The sequence below is a fragment of the Syngnathus typhle genome, linkage group LG4, assembly GCF_033458585.1.
Source record: "Syngnathus typhle isolate RoL2023-S1 ecotype Sweden linkage group LG4, RoL_Styp_1.0, whole genome shotgun sequence".
Classification (NCBI taxonomy): Eukaryota; Metazoa; Chordata; class Actinopteri; order Syngnathiformes; family Syngnathidae; genus Syngnathus; species Syngnathus typhle.
The window spans coordinates 9,062,444-9,079,197 of NC_083741.1; the positions used below are offsets into that span (position 1 = coordinate 9,062,444).

The window sequence follows — 16,754 nt, forward strand, 5'->3', positions numbered from 1 at the left end:
GGTTCAGCCTCCCTGTGTGGAGTTTGTACCTTCTTGCCACACTTGAGCATTCTGTCTCCCTCCCACATTCCCAAAACATGCATATTATATTAATTGGCAACTCTTAATTATAGGCGTGAATCTGCGTGGTTGGTTGTTTGCATACACCCTGCAGTTGATTGCCAGACATTTCAAGGTGTACCACGTTGCAGCCACCCAAAGTCACCTGGACTAGGCCTGAGCTCACACATGACTAATGAAGACAAGCAATAAATCAAATGCCTGAACAGACAGCTAACACGGAAAAATCTGAGTTTTGTGTACTAACAAAATGTCTGCCGATTGCAGACCTGTTTTGCTGTGTCAGTCATTGTGATGACATTCATTCTACTTGTGATGATATCTAATTTAAGACGCAATTCAACACAAAGGATTTTACATGGATAGGTCGTATGTCGAATTTGTAGTTATATAACACAATGACATGCAACTGCTAGACTTACACACATAATTTCTATTCTCGTTCTTCCCTTTTAACACTAATGCAAATCACATTGCACAACGTGAACTATACAGCATTGCAGAATGGCGACAAAGTAAAAAAAAAAAAAACTTTTGTGAACAAATAGAGGTTCTATACTTTTGGCCTCTGTTTCTCATTCATCTTCTTTGTGTTTAGTGTGGATGATATAGTGACTATGCCGATGCTGTTATATTCAAATTCATGAAGGATATGGTGGTGGACTTCAGTTGGTCCTGAGCCAACGGAGACTGTGTGCAGCCCTGTAAACATCTTGGAGTGTTGTTGGATGACAAACTCACACCTACGGGCAAATTACTCATACCTAAGCACTCACGCCTACGGACAAATTAGAGTGCTTAAACAGTCTACCAAGCAGGTTTTTGACATGTTGTCGGAAACCAGAGTGCCTGGAGAAAACCCACGCAGGCACGGGGAGAACATACAAACTCCACACAGGGAGGGAGGGAGATAGAATCCATCCGCACCCTCTAAACTTTGAGGCAGACGTTTTGAAAAAAAAATGTAACTAATAAAAACGAACAAAGTAAAAACCAATTAAAACAAAATTCAAACTACAAAACTCAAAATGAAATAAAAACTACTCTTATTAAACTATAATAGGCCTGCTACTAGTGCTTGCTAATAATTATGTTTTTTTTTATGTCTACATAGATTCTCATGCTAGTCAACAAATGTTAAATCCATGCAACTGGAGTTTTGTTTTTGTTTTTTCTTTCCAAAACTTTAGAAAATGACACATGGTTATGCAATTAGGCTAATGATATTTAATCGCTGATCCTGTTTTAATGTGACGCGCAAGCATCGCTTTGATCTAAAAGCACAACCACTTTAGGCAGCTTCATTTAAATGAAATATATGGTCCATTCATGCAGATATGTTCACAGGTTTTCAAAAATAATTTGGCACTCCCAGTCTCATAACTGAATAAATTTTTATTGCGTTTTCAGTGATTCTACAGTTTCATAATATTGTACAAAAATTTTACTTTTAACAAACTTATCGGTAAATCAAGCCTGTAATCTATAGTCTTTAAATAACAGGTTACATAGAAAGGGATGGCCTTGTTTCCACACGGAAACTTTGCTGTACACATACTTTACCAGCTTCAGCTTTCCCATGCATGTCCTTGCACCCTAAAAATTGCTGGGTTAAAAAGTGGATCGACCCATGAAGTTTGGCCGATTTGACCCAATTTATAGAAATAAGGGGATTTGACCCAACCTTTTTTTGACCCAGTAGTTTTTAGAGCGTGAATAGCAAAAGCAATGTAAACGGATGGCCGACATTGGCTAATATTTTCATTGGATTTCAATGCTGTGAGAAATAAATGTGCTGCAAAATAACAGTGAAATCTATTAAAGTTCGTCTGGACAGCTTTTATGCACCCTTAAAAATACTGGGTTAGAAACAACCCACCTTTGTGAGTCACAATTTCTTTTTGGCTTGGGTCAAATTGATCCAACTTCCTTGGTAGGTCCATTGTTTAAACCAGCAGTTTTAAGGGTGTGATACTTTTAATACTCTTTACAAGGAATGCTAATGTGTGAGTTACATCAGAGATCAACTATTAAAAGTGAACACTGCTGTTGCATCAGTCTTCTGCCTACATGTATGGCTTTCTCTCCAAATGAGTCTTCCCGAGGACCTCATCACTGAACTGGTATGTCAGTTTCTTCTTGATCTTTTTTACCTCCCCAGTTTTGCCATAGTTGCGCAAAGCACGCGCCATCTTTTGATAGGTCATTTTTTTGCGGTTTCCCTTTTGGATTCCCCAGCGATGTGCGAGAGCCTCCTTGTGTTTGGACGAAAATTGGAACATTCCTTTATCTCTGTCCACCCACCAGATACTGTCCTTCATATCGCCGTTCCTTAAAAGGTCCAACAGGAACTGATACAAACGAATCTTCTTTTTGTTGCCTTTGGGAAACATCAAAAAGTGGTACAATTATTAATTCTGTATGATGCAAAACTTTTAGCGTTGACCAACTGTCTAATTTTGGAGAGAACAATAATGTGCACACAATTCCAAGGAATATAACAGAAACTATTTTTAAATGCACCCTGATTTGTTGTGTGTTGTTGTGACTTTTGAAGCAGTTGACCCGTTGGCATTTACCGTTATTTTCGGACTATAAGTCACGTTTTTTTTCATAGTTTGGGTGGGGGGGCGACTTATAATAAGGAGCGACCTATGTGTTTTTTTTCAAAAATGTTCAGAAAAAAAAAAAAAGATAAACAAACCGCAATGTAGCAAGGGATTACTGTAATTTGAATTTCAAGTGACGTCAGCAGCGCGACGTCGCGTCAGCAGCAGCTCCGTCGAGTCAATCTTTGTCCTTTATGTAAACAACCGCCGCGCTGCTGACGCGACGGTCTCTTTCACTTCCGTGGATTGAAGTCGGGGGCCGGCGCTCGGCCGGGTGGCTGTCCAGGGACAGTGGATGGGGCTCGGCATTTGGGATTTGGGCCGAGCTGATTTGGGCCGGAGTATGCGATTTATACTCCGGAGCGACTTATAGTCTGAAAATTACGGTAATTGAAATATATGAAAACATACATCGCATGTATTTCCCAAAATCTTCGTATGAAATCAATTAAAAAGCTTCCAATACTTTGATGTGCGTTGACATATAATTAGGTTGTAATTGGTAGCCTTATTACCGAGCAGACAAGCCCTAAAACATACCAAATTATTTTTTAATTAAAGCCTCAACCAAGTAATTGCAATGATTTTTTTTTCCGATTTTTTTTTTTTTTTTAAGTCTCTGGTATTTGACCTTTATTTTAAACTGTGCTGTTTTCGGCAGCCTTTTGTTTCATCTTCGTCTGGTTGAGTATTTATGAGTGGTGTTGCCCAAAGCATCAACCAAGTAATTGAAATGATTTTTTTTTTTTCGAAAATGTTTTTAATAGGTCACAGGCGTTTTATCTTTATTTTTAAACTGTGCGGTTGTCGGCAGCCTTTTGTTTAATCTTCCTCTGGTTGAGTATTAATGAGTGGTGTTGCCCAAAGCATCAACCTAGTAATTGAAATGTTTCTTTTTTTTTCTCGAAAATGTTTTTAAAAGGTCACAGGTGTTTGATCTTTATTTTAAACTGTGCGGTTGTCGGCAGCCTTTTTTTCATCTTCGTTTGGTTGAGTAATTATGAGTGGTGTTCTCCAACCTTTGCCAGCAACCTAATTTGCTGTCTACATTCCAACAAGTGACGATACACTTTTATTGTGCATTCTGCCCTCTAACGGAAGAGCATTTAATTGTTCTGCCTGTCACTTTACATTACTGCCATATAAAGATGAACAAATATTTCTAAGTATTACATATTACTTTCTGACAAATAAACAATACTGGATAATTTCCCCGATGTGTTGCGATAGACCATCTCAGGGATGCCACAGCATGGATAGAGAAGATAAAGAAAACAAAGCTCAGTAGTGAGTACTTACAAAAGCACTATATCAATATTGAAATATGACATCAAATAGTAAAATGTAAATTGGGTAAAACATTACATTACAATAATGAGTAGTGCAGTTTTAAAAAAGCAGCAGCATTTAAACTAAACAGCTAATACACAACATCTAACTGCATTGTGTAACTATTCAAACGATGATGAATGCTGATGAGCTGGAAGATCATCTCCATGAGGTGTGCCGATGGCGTGTGAAGAACACGCACACACATTTTACGCAAATGTGTTTGTCATCTCATCTCTAATACTGAATAATAGTATCTCAACAGATAATCCTGATGAATTTTGAATGGGATTTCCTACCCATCTCTCCCGGCATGATGTAAGGGACTTGTTCTCGAAGACACTCCTCATCAGACACCTCCAGGGGGGGACTTTGGCGTCCATGCTCTTCATCATCAGTGCTGTGTTGTGACACATGTGTAGGATACGCAGTCCGTGGGAAGAACGTTACCTTCAAAACAGGAGGCAGTCCCTTTGGTTACCAGTCTAATAAGTCTCTAACGTCAATATTATTGTGACATGAAAGGATTTGTTGCTTATAAGTAATGTTTTCCATAGTGAAATGGAAATTGACTCGGGGTGACATTCATTCCTACGAACAAACATTGAGTCCTTAACCAAGCGAACATGCATGTTTCTGGAAGGTGTGAGCTGGAGAACCCAAATAATACTCAGCACAGAAAGGCAAAGGCCAAGCTCTGAGTCACGTCTCGTCATATAGCCCTAACTCCCTAAAGCGTCTCAATGGGCTTGACGAGCTCACTGTTCACAACATCCCTTGGTCTAAACCCTGACCACACGCACGCAGACAAAAAAAGCCGTTCGGAAAATATATTCATTTTTAACATAGATGATTAGATTAGATGCGCGTTGACCCATTCTGCACAGTGCTTCCTCGATTATTGCAAAGCTGTCTTGTCAGAAGGCTGTAGGTTTTATCAGTGGTGTGTCAAGAACCATTTATGTTGATTCTGCGTGTTGTGTTCTCATATTTGGTAGGATTAGTTCATCAACATTTAGCATCCAAGTCTGGCTACTTTGCCTGTTCATATTAAATAATTGCCAGAACATTACGTTGTACCCACTTTTGTTTTTTGTTTTGTTCAATGGACCACCATTATGATCACGAAGCAACTCGGGGACCACTGTTTTGGCAGAATGTTTCATTTTGCACCGAAGGAGGCTTGACCTATAGAGGCTACTTATTTGCATCTGTATGTCTAATTTGGGAATCTTTGGGATGCATCTCGAAATAGCTGGAAAATGAATAAAGTCTAAATAATAAATAGATTTTATTCTTAAAAATGTTACAATTATTTTACATCTCCAATTTCACGGACCACGTGCAATACCGTCCCGGACCACTAGAGAGCCGCGGACCACCGGTTGACAATCCCTGATTTAAAACATATTTTAAGACTTGAATTATGCATTATTAAAATAAAAAAAACTACTTGTTTATAAAGTGGAAGAAAATTAAATAATTGGTGCCACAAAATCAAAATTCCTTGACACATTAAATGATTTTTCTACATTCAATTATATTTACCAGATTGAGAAGCGATTAACAAATGAAGGCTTTAGACATCTTTTTTTTTTATCTGATATTTTGTTTGCTAATTTGCAAAAAGAAAAAACTTTAACATTCTCAAAAAAACGGAGTGTTGATTATTTTCTTCTAACTTACTAACTAACTTATACAATTTGTTAATTGACAAAAGAATCTAGTAAAAGTTGTTGTAAAAATAAAACATTCAAGCATTCATAATGTAACACATAGGTTAATGGACAAAATTAAATTTGACTCAATTCCAGAATGTCCTTTCAGAATGAAGTCAAATTGGGAATTTTTATTGTGCAATCCTATTCTTTCCTGCTTTTGTTATTTAGCAATAGCCTTCTAAAGAATTTACCGATGGCTTTGTGCAACCAGTATTAATGAGCATGAATGTCTACAAATAATCTATCTTCATGAATGAGTACATAAATTCCCAAACAGATGAATGATGATATTCCAGCAACTTGTTTTTTCTAGCTCTCTCATTCAGAGAATCAATTTCTTGTTTTTATTGAGAGTATACTTTTACTGATTCGGGACCAGAGGGACTTACTGGTTGCTGCAACATGTGAGAATGTGCCCCGAGGTTTGGATCCAGTAGATTTTCTGGATCATAGCGCATGACCTCGTGTCGGATGAGACCGGGTGGATGCAGAGACTGTACACTTTGCAACTCTGTGAAGTTTGTCTCTTGAAGATTTTCAAACTCAATTGGGTATACGTGAGTATGAGAGTGAAAATCCCAGTGATCTAATGAGAGAACACAAGGAAACATTAGATTACAACAGACAGAGTGAAAACAACACAATGCTTTATTCAGTCAGTGAGATTTTAGTCGGAATAAGGACAGTTATATATATATATTGGGAAACTATTACCTATTGCAGTTGTAGAAATGTTTTTCTTAATTAATGTAACCGGTTTCAAGTTATTCCTCCTATTATTTTTCTTGACTGGATTTTGATACACAGCCACTAATGTAATTATGAAATATCAAAGCTTAAAAACTAAGAAAAAAGTATTGTCAGGAAAATGTATTGTTTACTTCATTAGTACTCCCTTGCTTTAAATCTATGCAAAATTAATTGTATCAAATTATATTTATGCAGAAATATTTTTCCCCCAACACATCGACAAGGGTCTCTACGCTTTATTTTCTCCATTAAGCCTGTTTTGGTGGAATATTCAAAACTGTTGCTACCAAGAGAATGTCAACGAAACCCCATGGGGCAAAATTTGTTCTATGTCTGTCGTTAGAGCGGCCCAAAAAATAGCATCTGTTTCCTGTGCGCTTCAGCTGCACACATTGTATTTGCCTTAAGTACACCCCAAAATAAAAAAAAAGAACAATTACTCCTCAGGTCTCAATGTTTAATTTCTAATTCATTCAGTCAAATTTATTCCAAATATTTTAGATCACATACTATTGTATATTTGTCCAAGCCTTATTGGTTAACTTTCAGAATAACGTAACATACGTATCACATCCAACCGTTAAAAAGAAAGAAAGACATGAAATGCTCGAGTAAAACTCACCTGCCTGCATCTCTGTATCCAGAACATATGGACTATAATATTCTGGAATTTGATGTATGTAGATCTCTGGATCATACGTTTCTTCAGAGGACTACAAGAGCACATTAAAATATAACAATCATGAATGAAACAAATTGTTGAAACAAAGCAAATTTGTGGACAATATATTTTAAATAAATGTATTAATCACACATTCACCGACTATATTTAAATATTTGGATTGGGTAAAATGTTAACTATAACTATATGTAGTATGTATACATATATTTACTTAAATAAAATACAAATGAGGAGTTTTTTTGGGCCACTGCCATTCTGAAACTTCCAAGAACCTTAAAGTTTCGTTTTCGTCTGTAGTTTGAAAGGGCTGTTAGAGTTGGCATCCTGTCTACTAATGAACTCAAACTCATAGTAATTCATCAAATATGACATGAGAGGTCAAAGCCTTTTCTCTTACATTGGTGGATAAGAAAATTCAGTGTTTTAGATAAAAAATGAAAATGTGTACATATTTTATTCGAAAAATGTCTTGACGCTTTAGAAGATAATAATAATGATAATACTTACAGGTGCAATGAGATAACTCTCCATTCTGTAGGGATGCAACATGGGGGCTTCTTCTCCAACGAGTGGGCTCAAAGACACCTTGCGGACCAAAAGCTCTCACAACCTTTCAAAACCTTTGCAGCACCATTGCACAATGTTTCAAAATTTCCTCTCATTTAACGATAACCAAAACATGTCCCTCTGTTGCTCTTATTTTATAGTTAACGCTACTGAGCTGAATCAGTCCAAGAGAGCATCAGTGGGATCAAATACAAATAGAAACTAAGCATAGGCTCACTGTTTGCCTGTGAAAAAGGAACTTTTAACTTCTGTAAATTGGTGTGGGTGGGAGCAACAGAGTGTGTCTACTGCTTCAGGGTAGCCCGCAAAACGTTACATTTATCAACAGCACTATATTGTCGCCTCCCTTGGTGGCCAATCATCAGTGACCGTGTCGACTAAAAGCATCGCCCATTCATGGGCCACTTTGCCGCTCCAATGATTGAAGTCAAATGTCAAGTCAAAAGTGTAGTTTTGTTAATTTGGAAATGAAATAGCTTTGCTCTTTGCCATGTTTAATATTATTGGTGTAAAAGTGTACCTGCTGTATCATCCATATTGTTTTGGTCATTTATCAAATGGCAACTGCGTTGAAAATTAGATTTATTGAATGCGTTTGGACTAGGTTGACAATGTCAAAAAATTGAGCAAACAGAAAAAAGAAAGCAACAACTGCTACATCTTACTCCACACTTAAACTTTATTGCCTTTCTTTGACCTTAATTTTCCTCCCTATACGATGTCTTGCAAATTAGAATTTCACCCATAGGATCACACACATACCCGCACATGACTGGAAGATAAGATGAAGCAACAGTATCAGTTTTGGAGGTTCTGATTATCACAAAGGAGATACAGGGGTTTAAGAAAAAAATGCCAAAGGAGGATATAGCCCCTGCTCGCTACCTCCTTTTCACAAAGAAACATGCATAACTTGACTTGTGAGGATGTCACACCAAAAGACTGATAACCACTTTCTCAGCCATCGACAATTAGACCTTCCATTTATTCCCTCAACCAATGAATAGAGGTCTGCTGACCTGGATTCTATTTTAATAAGCTCAATATTTGTTTTCCATTGTCTGTTTTGTATAGCTTTTGTCCCGCTTGTTGTCTGTGATATTATTGTGCTCCAACGAATGTGCTTGTATGGTTGCTGGGTTTTCTCATTTAATGTCCCTTACATTACACAAGGATGTCGGTGCGATATTAATTTGTGCTAAAAAGAAACGCTCATTACTGGTGCAGTCTCTAAAGAATGTCATCTAGTTTATGGAAATCAAATTTGTTAAGTACGCTTTGTGACAAAGCAAAATGCTGAATGTAATATTTTATACTAATATTTAAAACTATTACTGAGTGCTTCATCTCTAACTAAAATAATTCAGAATGAAATACTTTTTGGGTCTTTCTTCTTAGGTCTTATTTACCTGATGACAATCGGAACAGAAGACGTAAAAGTGGCGTCTTACCTTCACTTTGCATTTTGCGTTTATAAGAGAAAATACGTATGTGTGCATACGATCATGCAAGTGTGTGCAATTTTATTGAGTATTCATGGAAGTTATGTAAGTCCGTCATGTATGCAAGTGTGCATGCGTAAAATCTCACTTCGTTTCTGCATTTTACACTGATGACCTCCACTGTGAAAACTGAAAAAATAAAAATACTGTCTGTAAAATTGTTGGAAAGACTCCCGTTGCGTTATTAAAACAGCCAGAGCTCCTTGAAGTTTTTCTACTTCTCTGTATTGGCACGTTTGTCACGTGCCCTATGTGGCTTGAGCTGGTCTAATTGGAGTTTTAAGTTTAATAACCTTTCCACTTTGGAGGGTGGTTTCAAATTTGTTTGTATTCATTCCCTCAAAATGCCATCTCCGTCCAAACAAAAATCAGGTTCTAAGAGATTTTCTTTTGTAGATTTTACTCACCAGTGTCATTTTATAAATGGGCCTTTATTTGTATTACCATTAATATGTGTGACATGTACTATAATTGCATCCAAAGGGCAATATGCATTTCATCTTTCCAGGGTGCTTGATGTACTTCAACCTCCAAAGTATGGGAGGATATGCAGTATTGGCCAGATTTTACAGGGAATTGCCATATTATAGGCTTGCTCCTCCCTCAACACATATCTGGTATTAAGGAAAGATTTACATTTTACACAACACCCTGTTGTCATTGGAATTGTGGTTTGAGTAATTTATTCTGACAAAACATCTTTATGGTTATGGACATGCTGGCCTCAATAATTTTTTTTTTGCAGCTTCCAGGAATTATGTATAGAGTCTTGCCAAGTCAATGCCACACCTGCTGTGTGCCATCTGTCCGGTACGGGGTAAATTGGGATTCATCTGTGACGAGACCACGACTCCAAAATAACAGGCGAGTGGGGGCAATGTCCACGTGATTAAGTGACATACTACAATCAGGTTAGACCAAGATATAGCCATCCCCGGTGAAGGTTTCTGACTGTAGAAAATAAAGTATTACTGTTTATTCAAATGTTTGGTGTGGCGAACCTGGGATGTCTTGGGTTGAATGTCGTCTAAGTTTGTGAAGCCTCTCAAATGTACCGAGAGCCTCACTAAAATGGTGTCTTGCACACCAAGGAACACTACTGCTATAGTCACACTTTTAGCAGCATCTAGACATGACTCAGATGTCAGCTGAATGGATTATTTTAGCATGTGCTCACTTGTACAATTTTTATCCCCTTTATGAAGAAATTTCATATATGAAGTACGGAGAAGCAGTTTGGCTTTTAAAGGGAAATTTATTGGTACATACAGTTACATACTTGATATTGTGCGGACCTTCGGGTGGATAATTTGGGAATTATGATGGCCTCACTATAACAGCAACCTCGTGGAAGATTTCTGTTGGTGCTCCATATGTGAGTCATCATGGCTTCTGACATACTTTGCAGCACAAAACTGCTGATAAGTCCCTCTAAAGAAACAACTGAAAAGTCCAACATTTTAGTTTAGAGAATTGGAAACATTCTATAAAGCATACAGGTTACATTTTTTCAAGTACCACAAGATCAAAAAAATAATCCACAGTGCTTTACAGGGTTCAATAAACACATACAGTTTTCCAATAAAAAATATGTCACTGATAATAAGTAGTAACCAGTAATACGAAAACACACAAACACATTAAATAGTCTAATTTTAACTAATTGTAAAATCATACAAGTCTATCCATTAAATGTAATGTTCCCTAGTAATGTGTTTTCTGCAGTGCACAACCACAGCGGTATAAAAGCAAAATGAGGAACTGGAAACTTTTCTTTCGGATTTGGTTCTATGAATGTCTCACAATAAATCGATGTACATGTCACAGTGGTAGGATGATCCTGACTTCAAATAAGAGTTGGATGTCTCGTTAGTTTTTTTTCTCTGTTGTAGAAGGGAGGAAGCAAAAACAAATAAAACATATTGGGTTTTACAGAAAGCACGTTTTGTATAGTAATTAGAATAGAAAATAAAAAGCATCCAACAGAGTGTGACAATAATCAAAATTACATGTAGAAAGAATACAACAAAAGAAAAATCAAATTGTAGTGACACATTTGGTGTTCAGTTCTACCAATCTGAAAGAAATGTACATTAAGAAAACAAAACTGCTAGTACTACTACTACTACTACTACTACTACTACTACTACTACTACTACTACTACTATTACTACCACTACTACTACTTCTACTACTACTACTACTAACTACTAATATGTCTACTACTGTGCGAATGTACAAAAGTGAGGTGTGCTACAAACTATTCATTGTATGATGTTGGACTGTAAATTAAAAAAATATTAATACAAAGCTATAATGTGCAAAGCATTATTATTCAGTGTGAATATAATTATGGCTTGTAACAATATAGTACATCTAAGGCATAGGTGTCAAACTCAAGGCTCAGGGACCGGATATGGCCGACCACATCATTTTATGTGGCCCGCGAAGACAAATTGTCCATTGACTTCATGTGTCAGTACTGAAACTGTCTTCACTTAAAAAAAAAAAAAAACTGAAATATTGCTAGCATTTTTTATTACATTCATATTTTTTAAAATATTCGAAGAGTTTTTACTAGTCTGTGATTTCAAAACTAGTTATTCATCAGTTTGTTGTGTAGCCTATACTGTTCATGAATTTATTAGGGAGGACAGTCATGCTGGCCCTCTGAAGGACATTACTACAATGCGGCCTGTGACAAAAATGAGCTTGACACCCCTGATTGAAGGCAAAGCACTTTGTTACCTTCCACCAAGCTCAGCGACATCAAAACATTTCATTTACATTACAATCTGTGCAAGTGTCACGATTTGTTGACAAGATGTTCAACATAGGCTTAATATATGCTCAAAGCGTTTTTGTTCATAATCCAAGGTTATTGAACCTTCAGCTTCTTCCTCGACTTTAACTCCAATACAAAATGTGGCATTTAAAGTTTGCATAATGGATTACAGTTTTTCAAACACACTGTAACTTACTCACGGACATGATTGTAACTCTGCAGCAGTAGCTGTGACCAAGCATTATTTTCTGGTTTGTTCTGTAAAATACGTACTTCTCCGTTTTCAAGTATCAAGATTAAACTCTCTGATTGTTGCGCCATACAAACAGTTAAAATAGCTTGTGTGTTACCACAAGAGTGGGGGCCAGTGTGGAGGTGTCAAGGTTATCACACGTTTAGCATGTACTTCATTATGATGATGATATGCAGCGAGCAAATTCCAGATACGAACATTTGGTCTGTCACAGCAAGTGACAGGAATGCCTATCTATTATCTAGTGACAGGAATGTCTATCTATTATCTATTCGTCCATCCGTCTGTATTGTCTTTTCTTACGTTTTTTGTTTGTTTGCAACTCTCAGCCAACAAATGTATACTCAAATGTCCTTCTTTTAATGGTGGGGTCTAACAGTTTGGCCCTCTTGCCAGAAGTGGCTTGTCGGATTGTTTGCTGCTTGAACATGACGCAACATATTCTAACTCAATAGATTGTGTTTGATTAGTTTCCATCAAGGTTCAGGCAGCTGCTACTGTTGGCACAAAAATGTTAGTATTTGACTTCAGAAGGACCGTGTTGGCGTTTTTACATTTCACCGCAACACTACATTCAACAAAGTCAGATTGTCCAAATAAAAAAGACGTCAGTTTTGCAAGCGTAAGCGACATTGCATTGAGAAATGAAGACAGCCTATCATTCTTAGTCATAGTCAGTATTAGGGTGGCTTAGCTTGTCAAAGAAACTCTTGCAGTACAATGTTCCTATGATTGCAAAAAAAAAATCTGACAGGGGTATTGCTAATTACTGGTGAATACGTTTTAACCAGGTTTAAATAGGTTACCATTATCACCATTTACGTATGAAAATGTCAAAACATTTGACCTTTAGTAGTAATAACTACAATTGCAATTATAATAATTGCAATGTGATGACAACACAGAGTTAAAAATTAAACAGGAAAAAAATCCTATACTGATATAGCTATATATGTCTACTGTTTCTAGAAGATGTTTTTATTTTCATTTTGCAAGGACTCTAATTTACATCCCCAATATTCATGGGTTTTAAGAAAATCTCAAAATGGATAATCTAGTTCGAGTACACAAGGAATTTGAGGCCTTTTATGCAGTAATGGCTCTTAAAAGTGTCCCTTTGTAATTGTCAACTGACTGCAAAATTGCAAAATCCATGTAGCTGACATCAACAGTTTCTATCACGGACATTCGGAGTCTCCCGTGTTGGAGTTTCAGAAGCTTGCTGCACAGGATCACGAGATTGTGCCCACACAAGTTTGCATAGGGGAATGACACGCATGACCACTGACTGTGGAAAACAGGATACAGGCAACGTCGCAACAGGAAGTGTTGCGCTCCTCCTCTGCAGAACATCAGTTTAGCCAGACTGAGATCTGGTTGATGTCTAAACTCTGAAAATTCTGTGGTAGTGCTAATATTTCGTAATCACCTTCACTCAACATTGTGTCTTGAGAAATGCAGTTGAAAAATAACCTCTTTGTTTGTTGAAAGCATATAAAAGCCAGAGTTAACATCACACTAGCATTAGATATAGAAATATTTATACTTTTTTCACTGCTTGCCCAGCAACATCAAACCTGCAGTTAAACCCATTTGAAAATTGTCTCAGTGTCACACTAATGATTGAATGACTCCATGGTGCTTCGTGAATTAAATAAAACGCCCTTTAATTTTTAATTATGATACAGTGTTTGACTTCTAAGGTAACCCATTTTTTTCTGTCAAATTTAACAATGCATTCTACATAGCAACTTTAAATCTAATCTACCTGCATTTGTCACTTACATTATCTCAAATTGGGTGTTAATAATCATTAAAAGGACGATGATATGCAAGTGAAACAAGAACAAGAAGAAAAAATAGCTCGGAGGTAGTAGTGTAAATGATCATAAAGTGATTAAGCTGCGGGTTAAACACAGCTCAGGAGATGTGGTCTTTGGTAAATAGTATTTCAAATATATAGTGGTACCACTTGTATAGAGATATGTCACCACTTTGTGATATTCCACCATAGAATAGACAGTAATACTAAAACATCAGCATGTCCCTCAAAGGTAACGCCCACGGTCGCCCTTAAAAGCAAAACTTATTTGGTCTTACCAGTTGGCTGTGTAAATCATCCAGTGGTCAGTGGATACGCTCCCGTAAAAGTCACTTGGTTAACTACGAGAAGCAAATTGCCAAAGGTGGTTGAAAAATGCAGCTTTCTATATGTCTCTGAATTAGCAGGGGAACTAAAAACTTCCTTAATTCTGCCAATTTATGTTGAGTACAATAAGGCTTCTTCTCCTATTTCTTCTTCTTCCTTATTAAAACAAGAAGGTGACAAACTTCCTACAGAACATGTTGTTTTAGTCCACAGTGATCCGAGACTCCACCGGTTAACTGTATTGAACAAAGTATTTATTGTATACGTATATATTCTTTTTTTAAATTGTGGCATACACTTTTAAAAGATGAAGGAAATAAATGAAACACAACTGTGAATTTACTGAAATCACCATATATGTTTGGATAAAAGAACTTAAAAAATATGTAGTTTTATGACATTCTACATCTTTTCCAGTTCATGACAAAATTAACTCGGAATGAATAATACAGAAGAAAGAAATTACATGTAAAAAAAAAAAAAATCCGTATTAAATAGTAGCATACCTTCTTCAACAAATGAAATTGTATTGCCATAAAGATGACACTTGGTTTATGGACTAAAATAGCGTTGAGTTCAAATATGATTATTTTTACAAATGTAAATGTATTTAATTTCTGTGGGAGGACAGCACACAAGGAAGACCGTTGTTGTTGACTGACACTCAGCAGTCGAGGTTTCAGTGGCCATTATTTGTTTCACAATGACATGGAACAGTTGCCTGACATGCGTTGTCGGGGACATCCAGCTCTCTCACTTCTTATTCCTGATTCCTCATTTTCTTTGGACTCCTCAACATCAACTCTCAGCCAAGGCCGTGGGATATTATTAGACAAGTGTGAATCACAAGGCACATGGACAAACACAATCACTCATACACACAAGACTAAAAAAGATTAAGATAAGAGTGTATGAAGAGGCAAGCATAGACTGCTGTTCCAATAAATTATTGACTTTATTTCAACATACTCTTCACTGTTTACTTAACTTGTACAAATAGAAAATGCACATATTGATAAGTATACCATATAGTAGGACAGTCACCCCCATCCATCCACACAATCAAGTTCCTCTTTTTTTCATGTTGCTTAAGCCAGACAAGGATGATTCAGTGCTGATATGAATCGTGTTATTTCTGCTGTTTTTATCTTCATATCTCAGTACTGCACACCAAATCATGAACAGTTATCTACTTTTAAAATGAGCAAAAACATTCCAAGTAAACATCAATAAATGAGCCATCATACTGACTCTGAATGAAACAGGGATATATTATTTTCAGTTTTGTTGTATTAGATTGTACTGTTTTATGGTATGTGTGATGGTAAATGGTAAAAGTTAGTTGTATCCTATGTTGTATAAAATTTACAATCTTGTCTTTTGGGTTTTGTTTTGCTTTTTAAAATTATGCAAATGGTACGTTTTGATGTTTTCTTGCCTGCTCTCAGTACAGGGAATTGATTTTAGATACACCTCCTAGTGGCCAGACACTGAGACACAAAGAAACGAGAAGAGAAGTTAACTTTTTTCCCCATCATGATCTGCTATCTTGGCTCGTTTGTGGTGTGAATAACAAGGCTGTTTTATCTGCTTATTCGCTCACATAGCCAATTATTTCTATTAGAAATCCAGACAAAATAATAAATCAACTGCTTGTGCTTCCACCGGAAACAAACTTAAACTAGTTCAAATCTATTCAAAACTTTTATTTTTCATGTACGTATATATAAATGTGAATAATATAGTGTTCAAGAAAGGACACATTTAATGAATGATTACAGAGCAGGTAATTCCCCCATGACACCGTACATCCAATATATAGATAGCCTCACAATGCAGTCATTTTCAACACACTGTGAAAATTATACAAAATACCAATGTGCTTGCTGAAAAGTGTCTTGTCTTGTTTTGGGAAAAAAAAAAATAACTTGTGATTGTTTGGATAATGATGAAGAAGAATATAATAATTTGACTTTACTTCACAATAAGAAAAAGCATTTTTAAATAAGTTGTGCGGTTGTGTGGCTTGACTTTATCATTTTAACAATTATGGGTTATTTAACCCCTTAAGGAACAACCCCTTAGGGAACAAGTAGTCTGGAGTGTGGAGCGTGTAGAAACTGACACATGAACCTCAAAGAGCAAATTGTCTGTCAGATACAGGGTGTCGCAAAATACCGTAATTTTCGGACTATAAGTCGCATTTTTTTTTCATAGTTTGGGTGGGGGGGCGACTTATACTCAGGAGCGACTTATATACATATATATGTTTTTTTTTTCACTTTTTGGGGCATTTAATGGCTGGTGCGACTTATACTCCCGTGCGACTTATAGTCCGAAAATTACG

General features: G+C 36.6%; 1 protein-coding gene across 1 annotated transcript; it reads right to left on the reverse strand.

Annotated features, from left to right (window-relative positions):
* Positions 1-1,435: 1,435 nt before the first annotated feature.
* spi1b (Spi-1 proto-oncogene b) lies at positions 1,436-8,045 on the reverse strand. Its single transcript, XM_061276372.1, has 5 exons — positions 7,659-8,045; positions 7,092-7,182; positions 6,109-6,305; positions 4,298-4,448; positions 1,436-2,440 (listed from the first exon to the last, which is right to left on the reverse strand). The coding sequence occupies exons 1-5, from the start codon at positions 7,698-7,700 to the stop codon at positions 2,127-2,129; spliced, it is 795 nt and encodes a 264-aa protein (XP_061132356.1). The 5' UTR covers positions 7,701-8,045; the 3' UTR covers positions 1,436-2,126.
* Positions 8,046-16,754: the final 8,709 nt, after the last annotated feature.

Bases quoted from the DNA above. Each gene is read 5' to 3' on its own strand.
- spi1b (XM_061276372.1), bottom strand. From the start codon at position 7,700: ATGTTGCATCCCTACAGAATGGAGAGTTATCTCATTGCACCT. The intron at 4,449-6,108 runs GTAAGTCCCTCT...CCTGTTTTGAAG, and splicing joins CTCACATGTTGCAGCAACCA to GTAACGTTCTTCCCACGGAC. The intron at 2,441-4,297 runs GTAGGAAATCCC...TGTTTCCCAAAG, and splicing joins CATCATGCCGGGAGAGATGG to GCAACAAAAAGAAGATTCGT.